The following is a 15,544-nucleotide window of genomic DNA, read 5'->3' as shown; positions in this document are numbered from 1 at the left end:
ATTACCAACTGGAGAAGTTTTTATTAAGCCCTAAGACTGAACTCTGAACTCTATGGCTCTACGATCATGCAATATCTAAATATATGAACTCTATGGCTCTACAGTTCTACAGCTCTATGACTCTACAGCTCTATGGCTTGACCATATATTTCACTTAATTTCCTTCAGTATGTTAGTATGACCATATATTTTACTTTCCTTCAGTACGTTAGTATGGCTGTATATTTGCCTTTCCTTCAGTACGTTAGTAGTACTTAGTATGACCATATATATTTTACTTTCCTTGAGTTTGTTATTAGTGTAGAAATGTGTGATGGTAGAGCTAAGGGTAGAACTGTAGAGCCTCAGAGTTCATTATCTAGATATGTGTGTTCCTAGAACTGTAGAACTGTAGAGTCGTAGAGTTGCAGAGCTGTAAAACCCTAGAGCCATAGAGGCGTAGAGTTTATTGATCGTAAGAGCCATAGAACCGTAGAGCTGTGGAGCTATAGAGTTCATTATCTAGAAATGTGTGATCATGAGCTATAGAGTACGTTATGGAGGAATGACCATTAATGAAAGAGTACAAACAACTTCAGGCGTAGGGCTTAAAGGAGCTCAGTCATGGTGTTTTGTCTTTTTTTGGCCACGTACAAAATCTCTTTTAAATGGAAGGAAACTTGAAATTAATAGTTTACTAAGAAAGAAAAACATCAGAGAGATAATAATAAACCATAAAGGAACAAGGATGGTCAAGGATGGTGAAGATTGACATGGATTGCAAATGACGAATTTGAAAAATTAAGGCTAAACTTTTCAAAATGTGCAAACCATGACTGAGCTCCTTTAATAAAAACTTCTACAACAGACCAAAGCCCATTGGTAACCATGGCAACATGCCATCGTTTTATACGTACACGCAAGAGAAGAAGTTCAAAGTGATCGGTGATAAAGGTGTAGAGACGTAGTGCCCTATGAAACTACACCTTTTTGAGCTTCATAAAATGAGCTGGATATAACAGAGATGCCAACTTAAAAAAAAAAAACTAGAAGATTGCTGATTTTTCTTCTTTTCAACCTCTTGAAACATAGTACATAAATCAGTTCTGCTGTTTCAACCACAGAAAGAAGAAAAAGTTTCCCAAAATTGGCCAGTATAAGTGTTAAAAAATTTATTATAGGAGATTCGGTCTGCATATGGGAGATTCCCAGAAAGTCTGAGAGAGTTGGCCAGCATATATACAGTGTACATGTACATGTAGATGGCTATGGCTATATTTTCAGTATGTTTTTGAACATTGCATGTCAAATTGTTTTTCTCTTTTAGTCTTGGAATTTAACAAAGTCATCCAGCAGTAGTGCATGTGACAAAGAACAGGTAAATATGTTGTAACCTTGCAGAGTTAGTTAGCTCACCCCTCAACCTGTACAAACTACATCTAGGGATTTTCTCAAGTGAATGTCGCCCAAAACAGTAGAACATTCAGCAGTGGCCTCTTTTAGGGATAGTTTTGTAAAGCACCTTGGGTAAATAATGGATGTGTGCGCTATATAAATGAACTATTATTATTATTATTATTATTATTATTATTATTAATTATATTAGTTTTATTATTATTATTTTATTTTAGAAGGGGTTTCATTTAGGGCAAGGCTCAGGGCAAACTGCTCAGCTGTGAGGATGGATTTGCCCTTTGCCCCCCTGCATTCAGTATAAGATGGGCCACCAAAATTTTACTGTCCCATGACAAACCTTCAATTAAGGTAGAGGCCTAAGAAACTTCTCAGCATTCAGGCCTTGACTATTTTTGCCAATAAGTGGAGGGGGGATTGCAAATACAGTAATGTGGCCACAAAAAGGTAACCAAAACCCTGAAACTTTCAAGGAAATAATTCATAGCCACAGGAGGGTCATTGGAGATTCTGAGGGGGAGGGGTAGGAGGTTTACAGAAGGCAAAGACTTGGGGAAAGTATGTGATGTATGGAGCTTAATATTCAAGACAGGTTTAATTTGTGAATAGGTTCAAACCATGAAACCTGGTATGGGAGGGGTGTGGCTATTTTCTGGAACAACAGAATTTATTATCACATGTGATTGTAGGATGGTCCATGCCATAACGTTGTCAAGATAATGTTACCATTCAATGAGAGAATCTTTCTCTGCTGGACTGGAAATCAAATGACTGGCTGTGCTTGGAGAAATGTATGTTACTGTTAGACTATATGAAAATGCTAAATAGTACAACAATGTCATGAATGTAGTTTCCTCACCAAAAGCCAAATACTACATGATGTGCAATTTCCAGCATGCATAAGTATCAAAAATATTTTTGTGTTTAAAAAGTTATTTTCAGTTTAAAATAGCTATTATTACAGTTACAGTGTATCAACAGTTTGACAAAAGGGTCAATTCTGCTTTGTATCGACTTGTTTGCCTTTTTAAAGAAAAGAATATTTGACCACAGACTCATCAGTAGTAAATGTATTGTGTTAAAGGAGTTTGATCTTCAATAGTGTCATGTGCTTTAGTCGATTTCATGGCAACAAGACAAAGGAAAACAATACACAAATGTATGTTATACAAACAGTCTCCAAAGAGTTGTGGTAAACATCACTTTGTGTGAAAACTTTTTGAGAAATTATAATGATTGTGATGTTTTTTTTTATCTGCCAATTTCACGAGCTCATAAATTCTATCAGGAGGTTGTTAAGTTGGTACTTTTGCAACACTCGTGGGTTGGGTGGGGCCATTGTCTAGCTGTTAGTGATATATTCCAGACATGTTTAACTGGTGCTCATGATTTTATAAGTTTAATGGTAAGGCCAAGGCTTAAGTAAGTCAAATGAGAGAAGTTAGTTACCTTTCCTACATCAGTTACTTAAATGTGATAATTATTTTGTCCACAGAGGACAAACTTAAGTGATGTTCCAGGCAGCGATACAAAAGGAAATGTATTCACATCTGAAGTGGAATATTCCAGCAGTCCAGATCAGAATGACACGGCTATCATAACAGGTTTGTCTTGATTAAGTACAACAAACTGCCACTCTGCCATGGCACGTTTGAAAGTCAGCATCACTTGACTATAATATGATTTTTCACTTTTTTTACAGAACATGGGACAATCTTTACAGGCACAATAAACCCGTATTCAGGAAAACCAATGATTTACAGCAGAAGTTTACAACCCGGACGTTCTAAGGTCTTCACATCCTTGCTGGATCAAAGTGACTTCTACACAGGTTTGTATGATAATTTTGACAGCTTTCATTCAAACATTTTCAATGATTTAGAGTGAGAGAAAAGTGTACTCTTGATTGAATGGTCCAGGTTCAAGGCCTTGCCAGGGACATTGTGTTGTGTTCTTGGGCAAGACACTTTACTCTTGTAGTGCCCAAGGCTGGATTGAGGGGTAACCAGCATCCTTTCCAGAGGGAGTAGGAATATTCATAGTATCAAAATGCTACAGAAACCAGGATAAGCTCTGGTATGCATGTAATTATGAACCACTTGGCCTGATACAGACTCTTTTGAAGATAACACTGTATATTATTTTGGTAATTCTTCTTTCTCGTTTAATCAGATGTGCACTTTGTAAAAAGTTTCAACATTGGGCATTATATTTACTTCTTTTTCCGTGAACGTACGTTGGAATGCTCCGACTGTGGAAAGTTCAAAATCTCTAGAGTGGCCAGGATTTGTAAGGTAACCGTCACCCACGCATGTATGGTAAATTCGGCGATTTTCACACCTTTGGTTTGAAATGCTACACTCTTTGGTCAAACTCTTAATTAGGGAGCTTTACACGGTACGACTTTGTAGCATGCAACAAGCTTACTACAGGCCTACGACATGAATTGTTTCATGTAAACCAAACCTACAACTCGCTTATGACTGTTGTGTACATTAAAAAAAATGTTGTAGGATTTTAAAACACTGCGACAATTGTAGTCGAAGTCAATAGAAAATGACGTATTTTGTGACAAATTTCTGCAGACTAGGGGATGAGGTGAAGTTTTCTTACGTCAAAATGGACGAACATGTTCTTGACTGATTCACATGCAGATGTTTCTCGAAAAGTACTGAACGGATTAAAGCAAAAAACATCTCTTTAGAACGTTTTTTCAAAGCAGAGGACAGCTAAAATATTTTTTTACTGTTTGTTAGATTTTTCACTCTGAAAATCCAGGTGCAAACTGTGGCATATTTAATTTTGTAAGTGAAAATGTCGAGCTCCTGTAAATGGTCCTAAGTCATGTCGTAGGCCTGTCGTAAGCTTGTCACATGCGACAAAGTCATACCGTGCAAATCGGCCCTTAGAAACCATGACGGCGACGTCAAGGGAAACATCGATTAAAAATGAGTTTATTTTTTACCTATGAATCTTGCGATACTCTAAAGTTATTTACTTTGTTTATCCCTGTCACAACTATCACAAAACAGAATCTTGGACGCATCGATAAATTTGAAATAAAAATGTAAAAAATTAGCCATCATGGTTCACATTCTCCAGACAATGCAGAATTTGGTCATTTCACGTTGTTGTTTTGCAGAGGACGGCAAAGAAATGTACCAAGAATTACAACACACTTGCACAGCCATTGTTCTCCTCATTAAACCTTTTGCTTAGTGACTTTGCTGTTGCCGTTGTGGTTACCTTAAGTTTCCTATTATTAAAAAAGGGGGGCTTTTCTAATGTCAGTGGATGTTTATAAATTGTAGATTGAAGTGAAAGAAGAAAAATCAGAAAACCTCTTACGAAATTTGAAAATTCTTACTCCAATACTTGATAAAATGTATGTTGAACAATGTGGCCCAGGTCTGTAATTCAACACCAGAGTTTGAGAAAGATGCCTCAAACAAAGTAATATAATTGATGAAATTGAAATTTATTGATCATTGTAGATCTTTACTTGAAGGCACATCCAACAGTATCATTTGTCAATTGAAGTTTTCGCTTTGTCTTTTCCTCAGGGAGACTACGGCGGTCAGCTTGGCCTTAGGAAAAAATTTGTCACCTTTCAGAAGGCGAAACTGATTTGTTCAGATGGAGCAGATTTTCCATTGAATTTCAACGAAATCCGTGAGTGATTTTGTGAAATAATATATTGGTTTTCAAATAATACGTAAGAGGTGTGTCTTAGCTTAGCTTAAGTTATTAGAAATTAGGATCGGATGGGCTTAATAAGCCAATTTTGATATATTAAAATTTTGACTTGGTTCCGAGGCTTAGAGAAATAAAACAAAAGAAATCACATCAAGCTTGAGGGATGAATTTAATTTATTTCTTTTGTTTTATTCTGCTAAGCCTTGGAACCAAGTTAGAATTGTACTATATTGAAACTTCCACTGCACAATCAAAAATGTAATGGAGAATAATATGGCAGATGTATGGAGATGTCACAAACTCTAAACCAGATTTGCTCTATTGAAAAAGTGGATTGAGTAAATTTTGTTGGTAAAGTTGTACCATGGGATTGTCATTGACTCTTAACTGATAATTTCTCTTCTTTTCTTTCACAGAGGATGTTTGGTGGGAAGAACAGGCCAACTCATTCTATACCATTTTTCATTCTCATCCGTGAGTTTCAAAGAATTGGTTTGTTTGCTTATTGTACAGCCATTTTAATTAAACCACTATTTTAGTAACAAAGTACAAAATAAAATAATGAATTTTGTGTTAATTTAAAGCCCATCTGCAGGGTCAAATTGTACTTACCTGATAATCAGTTTATACCACACATAGTTAACTGCAGTGTAAGAATGGAAATTGTTAACAAATCCAAGTACAAAAATTGTTTAGCAACACTCTTAAGTCTTTGATTTGAGTTTGCATGGTTCATTTTGAAGTAGTTGTGCTTTTAATGATTCCCCTAAGGTAATAAACATCTACTTAAATTAAATTTGTTCTCTTTCCAGCAATGGACCCCCATCATCAGCTATTTGTATGTACGATCTGTCTGACATCAATCAAGTTTTTGATGAAAGCCCTTTCAAGTCATTTGATAATCAAGAGAAACAGTGGATCACGGTACAAAACAATCACAAGGAGTATTTCAAGGATGTAAGTAGTTTTTTTTGCTGTTCACTGGGCTTGAGGTGCAGAGGACTAAAGCCCCAGAGGGGAGGGGAAGGGGCACCTAAATGGTGTCAGCAAAGATTCCAGTAGGTAAAGGCCCAGCTGAACAAAAAACAAATTCTATGCTTGCTGCTTAACTTCCAGTGTTACAGAAATGAAATAAAGTTGACCAGTTGTTGCCATTCTTAGTTTCTCCCTTGAACAGGATGTCATTTTTTGGGTTTGTGCATTAAATAGGGTATCAATTTGCATTTTCTTCAGCCTTAAATAGGATCAGGGTTTAAGACCCTTTGCGAGACACACCTATCCAAAATTTATGGGGATACTGCCCTGGAATAAAATTTGGTCTCACACTTGGTGTCATTTTTGCCTCCTGTAGTGTAAAGTGAATCAAAAGTATATTGATCCGACTAGCAGTGCAAGTGTTCCAGATGGAATGATGGCGACAAAGAAAATGAAATTCAGTGTGTATCGAGAGTTGATGCATGATCCACTCATGGAAGATCCAGTACAACCCATTAGTTTTGACGCCCAGTCTCAGAAAGTGTCAAGAGCTTTGTTCATTAAGGATGGAATCAGGTCAGTGATGGTTGCTGTCTTGAAATTATATTGTATCAAGAGAAGATGTAGGGTAATAAAATTAATCACCCTCTCAAGATATTTTTAGACATGGTACATGTACCCTGTTCTTCTGCGGATCTTACCATGGCAGTTGCGTGATAAAAATGTGTGTAAAGCTGTTTGGTCTGTCCACGTCAGCAATTCACTCTTGAGATTTCCCAAACGAGGAGTAATCTAAAAATACCTTAAGAGGAATCATCTTGAGAATAAACTTGTCCTATATGGGGGATTAATTCTCTTACTCTTCATGCTCTCTTGATTGTATGTACTGTGAAACCTGTATTTTAAAAGCAGACACCCTTGTTACCGTCACTAGTGCCCGCTTAATACAGGGTGTCCACTCTAAACAGGTTCTAGTATGTTATGCAATAATAGTTAATTATTAACCCTTTTGTAACACAGTGTAAGATCAAAGTCTAGCTAAGACTGCTCATAGTACATTTAAGTGTCCAGTCAATCGATCTATCAATCTTGAATAATCACTTAGCTTTAAAATGACAGCACTGAACAATGTTAAAGGATTCTCAGCTGAACCTTTAGAAGTAAAAAGCCCTTGAGGTGTCTGCTTATTGCAGGTTTTGCACAACCAAATGGCTTATATTGGTGTCCGCGTTCGTTTAACAGAGGTGTTCGCTGAATGCAGGTTAATTTTACAGTAAATGTGTGAAGAAAATTTTGCGACTTACAATGTACGCTGGTGTCCACTTAATAGAGTGTATCTGCTTAATACAGGTTTCACTGTATTTTGTCGCATGTGTAGATTTATTGAGGCATTTATTCCCACTGTTCTTAGTGTTATATGCACAAGACAGTTTTTACATCCTACTCAGGATCTGCGAAGACTTAGTCCTTCTATACTTGTGGAAAACTCAGGGCTCGAAAAAAGTGCTGTCCGGTTGTCTGGAACAAGTAGATTTTCCTGTCAGGCAAGGAACTTTTCATTCTCCTTTGCTAAATGGTCAGGGCTCAGGCAAATGGTCAGGGCTCAGGCAAAAGTAAACTACTGTAAGACTTGCCCAGGGCAAGCAAAATTTGAGAGCTGCTTGTCCAAAGGGCAAGCAAGAATTCAAGTTTTTTCGTGCCCTGAAACTCCTGGACTTGTAAAGCACTCTTCCAATTTGGCGTGGAGAAAATTCCCAGAAAATATTTTTTAGCATGCTTGCTGGTGTGTGCAGATGAATAGAAGGCAAAACATTTACAACATGTCCGACATGTACATGGTAATTAATAAATTTATATTTTTGTTTTTATAAAGAATGACAGGCATTGCTGTGGATAAAGTTGGTGCTCACACAGTTGTATACGCATCAACAGGTAAAGTCAAGGTTGATAGGGAGCTTAAGCGACAACAACGGCGACGCCGAGGACAACGCCTAGTCAAAAATAAATTTATATTTTACCAGCAAAATTCGCGATTGTCTAGATCTGTTCAGTTCGCCAATGGCTCTAAAAACGCGCTCAGGCTAAATATGCGATGACAGCGTTCAATTCCAAATGGAAATACGAAAAATTAGCGGTCGTCGTTCGCGTTCATCAGACTACGCAGAACTTTGTCTTTTCACGTTCTTTTTTTGCAGAGGACGGCAAAGAAATGTACAAAGATTTATAACGCACGTTTCATCTATTGTTTTGCTCATTAAACCTTTTGTTTAGTGACGTTCTCGTTGCCGTCGTCGTCGTGGTTTGCTTAAGCTCCCTAATATTCAGCAATTGCATACGCGTGGAAATTGAGAGCAAATAATGTAAGAGGGTTAAGGAGAATGTACAGTTCAATTGTCGTAATATTATTAGGAATGAAGAGGGGCCTGTTGTTTTTGACCCTTCAAATGTTTTGATCCGGCAAATTAGCTGGTTTGAACTCTGCCTATTAAGACCACCTTGTTAACACAACTCTTTGGTTATGGCAGCGGGTTTTGCCGTTATGGAGCAAAAGTTCAGTCAGTTTGTTATCTGAAAATCTCTTTAGTACCACTACATTGTAAGTGTGACCATTGGACACCCGTTTGGAGTTCCTGAACTATTTATTTAATAATTGTCATAAGGCATGTGATTTTTGCAGTTTTCTACATGAAGGTAAAAGCCACGCGTACATTATGACTAATTGACCTTTGTTTGTGCACAAAATGCCCGTCTCCCAGGAAATCAGGAAAAAGATATTAATGGATTGTTGAAGGGTGATTTTTGCTGTACCTGAATGCATTACCCATGATGATTTTTTGCATCGTGAATGTGTTATCCATAATTTCATCTCTTATAAAGCGTTAGTGCACTAAATATATTAAATTGTTTACAAAAATTAGGCAGTTTGTTTTAGGTTTTCATCGATGAAAACATGTCTTTTTTTTTTTTTTTCAAAGCTAGTTCATGGTAGTACGTGTTCTTAAATTGTGACCACTTAAAATGCCGTATGCCTGATCAGTTCGCTGTGTTGCGAACAAGAGCCGATTGGTAGGGAATCAGCCAATTACATTCTTATTTGTTGAACTCCTACAGCAGTATCGATGGTTGTTGAGTTCCCTGTTTCCTCCGGCCACTCCTCAGTCCCACTCACAGAAGATTACGTTAATGCATAACTGTTAGACGTCACAATTTGTTTTTTTGCAGACAGAGGATCTGTGCTTAAAATTTCAAGGCCTGCTGGTGCACATCAACCATGTCTTCTCACTGAATTAGATATTTTCCCAGTGAGTATTACTAGAATCACATTAGAACTCTTTTTAACTCTGATATCATGCAGAGGCCTTAGCAAAACTTGTTGGCGGTAAGGATTGTGTTTCTGCTCTATGGTGTCTTACAGCCAATTGTATACCAGTTTTAGAATATATAGGATAGAAATTTTAATAACTTACTATACCCACAATTAGCCAGTCAGAAGCTGTGTCTACTGTCCTGATATCCCACGATATCAAGTCACTGCTCTGATATTAGTCTTCCATGTCTTGCCAAAACACGAACCATGGCTCAAACAATCGCGTCTGATATGCCACAGATGCTAACCAAAAAATACGATTAGTACACGCATCAGTAAATTATTATCATGTTCAGGGGCCAAATGGCTTATTCTGAACTGTTTAACTTACAGTGTACAACTAAATTATAAAGCGATTTTAGTTCTAAATAATAGTTGAGTTAGAAAGAAAAACACCCGAGAAGTGATAAAATAGGTGGAGAAGATAAAGACGAACTGGGAACACACTGTCTGATGGGTTTATGTTAGTCGTGAGTAAACGCAAACTTTGATGACCGTAGACGGCAACTAGAATGTCGTGAAATGACATTTCATCACAGTGGAAAAGTCAAACATTTCGTTTATTTTCAACTCTGAGTTGTTAAATTAAATTAGCTGCCGTGATCCTTCGTCGGGGCACAGTGGTCCGACGAAGGGCCAACACCAAATTTGTCACATGGCTTATTTTTTTTTTTTTTATTAGCTCGTAATTGATAATCAGAAAAGTCTTTCACTAACACAACGATTCTGCGTGCTGTATCAGTTACCCTGGGCATCATCAGTCACTGAAATGTAAAAATGGTAAATTTTGTACTTTTTTCAGGGTGACAAGAAAGAAGTCATCAAAGCAGTCACGATTGATACCACCCGGGTAAGATTTCCTCGTTAATGAACATGTCTTTTTTTTTTTCGCTCTGCCTGAAATAACGAGGAGAAGGCATGAATAAAAGATTTCGAGCTATAGATCAGGTTGATGTTTATTTTCTTTGTTTTGTTCACCAAAGTTAAACACATCCAGAAGTATTTCTATGTTTCATGCTTAATTTGAATGTGAAGCGTTGTGCAAATTGCAAACCGACAAAGCAAGAACATTTCCGGGAGGTGTCGTATTTGGCAAATGTTTGTTACAGTAGTTGAAAGTTTCCGTTTCTTATTGTCCAATCAGAAAATAGCTTGAACATTTACGAGTACTTACGAGCACTAACGATGGCTGGTGACTTAAGAGACGTCATGTTGCGTAGCAACGTCGGAAACGAAGACCACCAGTGTACACCTTATGATGTCATCAACCAGCACTTTTAAATTATGAGACTCTTACAGTTCAGTGATGCCATCCTTCTCCGTCGATATTGAAACCTGTAGTGTGATGATTCATTAATTGGGAGACAGTCAGCTTATTCAATTAGTTGTGTGTGTTGATATGGCGAATTGATCAGGTTGTTTTGTTGGTCCAATTTTCAGCATGTTCTCTACTTGGGTTCAAATACAGCGCTTACAAAGCTGAGTTTAGAACAATGCAGTAGTTACGATCGTCACAGGTGGGTTGGAGTTTCAGTAAGTGAGCAAGCCAGTGAGTTAGGTGAAGTCTACAGAGTAAAATAGAACTAAACCACCGTGACGTCACGAATCTGGAAAGCAGACAAAACTATACTATACATGTAAATCTAAGTAATCATTTTTGTCTTGTCCATAAAATATATTGACTGGTTTATAGAGAGTGGTTTTTATTCATTATGTTAACTATGAAGTAAAAACATTCCTTTGTTTGATTTCAGTTCTTGTACATCTGCGGCTGATCCTTACTGCGCATGGGACGATGAAACAAACCGCTGTGTTTCAATTCTTTCTCATGGGTCAGTGTTGTAATTAGCTTATTATTGAGGATGTCTCAAATGAAAGAGCGTGTGTTCCTAGATAGGTTACATTTTAGACGTAGAATTATTTGAATGTTTGTATCACGCTAATTAGCTGACTAAATAAACTGTCATACTTTCTGATTGTTTAATATGGTACAATTTATAGTCAGGACAAGAAATACATGTAACATGGATGATGTTTACGTCTGTGATAGATAGCCTCGTCATCCGATTACAACACTCGCACATTCTAGAACTCCCAATACTTTTGCGAACAAAATAAAGTTAAAACAAGTGTTTCTTGTTTCAATTTCAGAGACCTAAGCAAACTGAGACAAGACTTGAGTACTTGCCCGAAGATGGCAGGTGAGTTGTTTCAGATGTGATGCTTTTCAGCTTATTGTAGCTTGTGAAAATGTTATGAACCATTCTCGTCCTCAAAGGTCGCGCTCCTTATGGTCAGCACCAAGAATCGCGACCTCTGGGAAGGTCCAACACCGGAAGTCCGCGATTCACGGACTTCCCGTCACTCTACGCATGCTCAGAGTCAAGTTTGACAAATCTGATTGGCTGAGAGTACGAAACGAATTCTCTGCGTATGTTCAGAAAATCGGACCCGCCCAGAGGATTCTTGGTGCTGACCAAAAGGAGCGCGGCCTCTGGGGACGAGAATGGTTATGAACCAATGAGGCCCCGTCCACACTTCGCCGGAGGAATTTGAAAACGGAGATTTACTCTGAATACGCATCAAATGTTTTCCGTCCACACTAAGCCGGAGAAATTTGAAAACGCAACAGTCACTGGTCTATTGGATTTGTGTTTGAGGAAATCTCGGCCAGGGAAATCACATGATTATCGTGACGCCATCGTTTTCGAAAAGCTCGGTTTTCAAAATGGTTACCGTCCACACTAAAGCGCAAAGTAGGCGTTTTCAAATTCCTCCGGTTTGAAGACAGTTTTCTAAGAGCTCCGTTATCGTGACGGAATAGTGTGGACGGTAGACCTAACCTTGGAAATAAAGCTGCGTTTACTTTTCAAATCTCTCCAGCTCAGTGTGAACGGAGTCTAAGTCAGTCGGTGAGGCAATTAACTTGAAGGTTGTGAAGGTTAAGGCCCACACTAGGCTTGGGCACTTTGAACATGCAGCTTTACTTCTACGGTTAGGCCTACCGTCCACACATCCGTCACGAAAACGAAGCTTTTCGAAAACACTCTTCAAACCGGAGCAATTTGAAAAGCCGGCTTTTCGTTTTCGTGTGGACGTAAAACATTTTAAAATTGGAGCTTTTTGATATTGATGACGTGACGATAATCGTGATTTCCGTGACCAAGTTTTCCTCAAACCAAGAGAAAATGCACAAATCCAGCATGACCGGTTATTGCTGCGGTTTTTAAATTCCTCTGTTGTGGCGTAACCGCTGGAAAACATTGGAAACGTTTTCAGACTGAAACCTCCGTTTTCAAATTCCTCCGCTGTAGTGTGGACAATTATCAGTTATTGTGGTGTAATATGTTGGAATCCCTAATTCCTAAGCACTGGATTAAAAAAGTAACTTAATCCTGTCCTATTTTACTCTCTTAAAGCGTAGCCGTATTATTTTTTCCACTTGATATTTTTTTCTCTCTGAGTATGAAATTTATTTTATTTAGATGAAGACGTTGAGTGGTCTCCCTGGAAAACCTGCATCCAGAGTGATGGTAATCTATGCCGTTGTCAAGTGCGGCCATGTCAGAACAAACAAAACAGTTCCTGTGAGGGTGGATATGAGTTCCGACTTGAAAACTGTACAGGTGAGCAAGTATTCTGTGGGGGAGGGGTGGAGCTCCCAGAAAAAATGGGTAGGTGTGTGCGGTTTACGTACCCTAGTTATGACCTGATAAAATATTTGATACCCTATTTATGACCGTTGCGGCTGACACAGTTGCCCTAAACATAATTTATGAAAGGCTTTTGTTGATGGTCTTATCGATAATGATGAAAAAGTAACTTCTTCTAAAAAAACATACCCAATTTAAGACTAGAGTACAAAAACCATACCCCATTCATGACCAAAATCGATACCCTATTTATGACCAAAACGGCTGAAAAACCATACCCTTTTGGGGCCACACATACCTATATAACCCATATAAGGGAGTACCCCCCCCCCCCGGGACTCTGCCTCTCGTCTCTCAAAAGTTATAGATTGTCATCAAGTACTTAATGTAGGAGTTGTGTTTGCTTAGCATCGTTGGTAGGAAAAAATTCCGGGCTCAGTTTGATTGTGAGAAGATCCGATTCTCTATCTCATCAGGTGCGTGCTTAGAATTTGTTCTGGCAAGTGTTGTAGCCATGATCTCTTTTTCACTCGCATTTGAATAACGTGCTTCACAAAAATTTCGAGAATCCGGTACCAGGATTGATCGTAATAAAATTGAATAAAGCGTTGTATGGTAAAAATTATTAAAAATATGAGCTTTCAACAACCAGTCTACTGTCTGCGACGGATAATAATTTGTATCCGTCGAATTGAAATCTCATATTTTTAATAATTTGTGCCAAAGAACGCTTTATTCAATTTCAACATGTGTTTCCTTGCTTTTGCAGTGGATGTGAGTGTAGGGTGGGAGGGCAAAGAAGCATGGGAATTGTTTGGAGTACAGCATGGTAACTGGAGTGTGTGGGAAACTTGGACCGAGTGTTCAGCGGAGGCATGGGCCGGAGTGAGACATCGGACACGAACATGTACGAACCCAGTCCCCAGGAGGGGAGGTAGACCATGTGTGGGGCAGTCAGTGCAGTATGAGCCCTGCAGTTTAGGATTAGAAGGTGAGGACTTACCAACTGTAAGATATGTCTGGTGATGAACCCTCACCAATATAATCCTATCAGAAAATAAGAAAGTGTAGGTAATCGTATGAAAGCGTGAGCGATTACCTGTGATATTTGAAAATTCTCTGAAAATTGCACAAGCCTTTATCACTTATTTATTTTAGGAACTATTACGAATAATGAATACGAATAATGGAATATGCGCGCATTAATTTGCACTGCAAGGCAAATTAAAACTCAACGATTATTTGGCCTGCTCTCAGCCAATCACAGTGAAGTAATTTTCTCAGACATAAAATAAGCCTCCAAACCTCAGCCAAAAAATATCTTGCTGATTGTGGGGCGTTATCTTTAAAGAGCACGTGCTTTCGATCATAAAGCAACTACCGCAGCGTTTGGTGTGCATTTGATGTTGTTACAGTGTGCTCAGAAAATTAACGAATGACTGTTTGTGAACACTGACGGCAACGACAACAACAACAGCAACAACAACAACAACAACAACAACAATAGCTTTTACGCAAAGCTCTTTCATAAGTTGCTCACTATATATATTTTTTCCTTTTGTTTATTTTTGTTTATCAGTGAAGGAAAAACGCGTGTCGACAAATCCAACAAGAGTTTTGAACCCAAAAGTGAACATGGCCGTGCAGTTCAATGTGGCGTGTGAAGCCACGGGACATAAAATAACTGACATACGTGTGCAGATATCAAACAAGACCATTGATTGTGAGAGAGAACCCAAACTCTGCGGAGGTAAGAACCTGGGCACGAACTTGCAGATTCATTTTATAATTGTTCTTTAGTAGGAATTAGACACTAAGGCACCGCCCACACTACTCCGGTGGAATTTGAAAACAGGTTTCACGCTGAAAACGCATCAAATGTTTTCCGTCCACTCTACGCTGGAGGAATTTAAAACGCAACAATCACTGGTCATTTTGGATTTGTGTTTGAGGAAATCTCGGGCTGGGAAATCACATCATTCTCGTGACGCCTTTTTTTTTCGAAAAGACTCGCTTTTCAAATGTTTTCCGTGCACCCGAAAATGAAAAGCCAGCGTTTTCAAATTCCTCCGGTTTGAAGAACGTTTTCGAAAAGCTCCGTTGTGGTGACGGATTAGTGTGGATGGTAGTCCTAACCGTAGAAATAAAGCTACGTTTTCAAATTTCTCCGCCGTAGTGTGGACGTCATCTAAATGCATTGACTTCTTTTTTGTGGTGTGTATATTGTATAATCATTACAAAAAAGGTTATATGGCCTGCAAAGCTTTATTACTTTCAGACACTTTCGGGTAGTGGTAGTTTAGTCAGTAACAGAAATGCCAGAACAGTATCTGTTCAGTTACTCATTAAATAACTCATATGTTGTAGTTTGGGAAATTTATAATTGATTCAAGCTCGTCAATTAACTTTTTTTGTTGTCGAGACAAACGTGAAATGCAGACACATTTTGTCTAATTGTCTT

At 38.3% G+C, this 15,544-nt stretch overlaps 1 protein-coding gene across 7 annotated transcripts in view; it reads left to right on the top strand.

The window, feature by feature from the left end:
• Positions 1 to 15,544, top strand: part of LOC110040165 (semaphorin-5A-like) — a 38,466-nt gene that overhangs the window by 18,045 nt on the left and 4,877 nt on the right. For all 7 annotated transcript variants that reach the window (XM_089284723.1, XM_089284724.1, XM_089284726.1 and 4 more), the window contains exons 5-22: positions 1,307 to 1,357; positions 2,082 to 2,183; positions 2,888 to 2,996; positions 3,095 to 3,223; positions 3,565 to 3,686; positions 4,956 to 5,064; positions 5,505 to 5,562; positions 5,901 to 6,045; positions 6,440 to 6,639; positions 7,937 to 7,995; positions 9,286 to 9,365; positions 10,233 to 10,280; positions 10,871 to 10,947; positions 11,185 to 11,262; positions 11,582 to 11,631; positions 12,916 to 13,056; positions 13,853 to 14,074; positions 14,663 to 14,833. In XM_089284723.1, the coding sequence (XP_089140849.1) occupies positions 1,307 to 1,357; positions 2,082 to 2,183; positions 2,888 to 2,996; positions 3,095 to 3,223; positions 3,565 to 3,686; positions 4,956 to 5,064; positions 5,505 to 5,562; positions 5,901 to 6,045; positions 6,440 to 6,639; positions 7,937 to 7,995; positions 9,286 to 9,365; positions 10,233 to 10,280; positions 10,871 to 10,947; positions 11,185 to 11,262; positions 11,582 to 11,631; positions 12,916 to 13,056; positions 13,853 to 14,074; positions 14,663 to 14,833 (1,951 nt within the window). The remainder of the gene's footprint in view (positions 1 to 1,306; positions 1,358 to 2,081; positions 2,184 to 2,887; positions 2,997 to 3,094; positions 3,224 to 3,564; positions 3,687 to 4,955; positions 5,065 to 5,504; positions 5,563 to 5,900; positions 6,046 to 6,439; positions 6,640 to 7,936; positions 7,996 to 9,285; positions 9,366 to 10,232; positions 10,281 to 10,870; positions 10,948 to 11,184; positions 11,263 to 11,581; positions 11,632 to 12,915; positions 13,057 to 13,852; positions 14,075 to 14,662; positions 14,834 to 15,544) is intronic.

This window comes from Orbicella faveolata, unplaced genomic scaffold (genome assembly GCF_042242905.1).
Source record: "Orbicella faveolata isolate gen_17 unplaced genomic scaffold, um_ofav_v1 contig_13, whole genome shotgun sequence".
In the NCBI taxonomy this organism is placed as follows: domain Eukaryota; kingdom Metazoa; phylum Cnidaria; class Anthozoa; order Scleractinia; family Merulinidae; genus Orbicella; species Orbicella faveolata.
The sequence above is the reverse complement of the archived record's forward strand: the minus strand, read 5'-3'. Positions and strand labels throughout refer to the sequence as shown.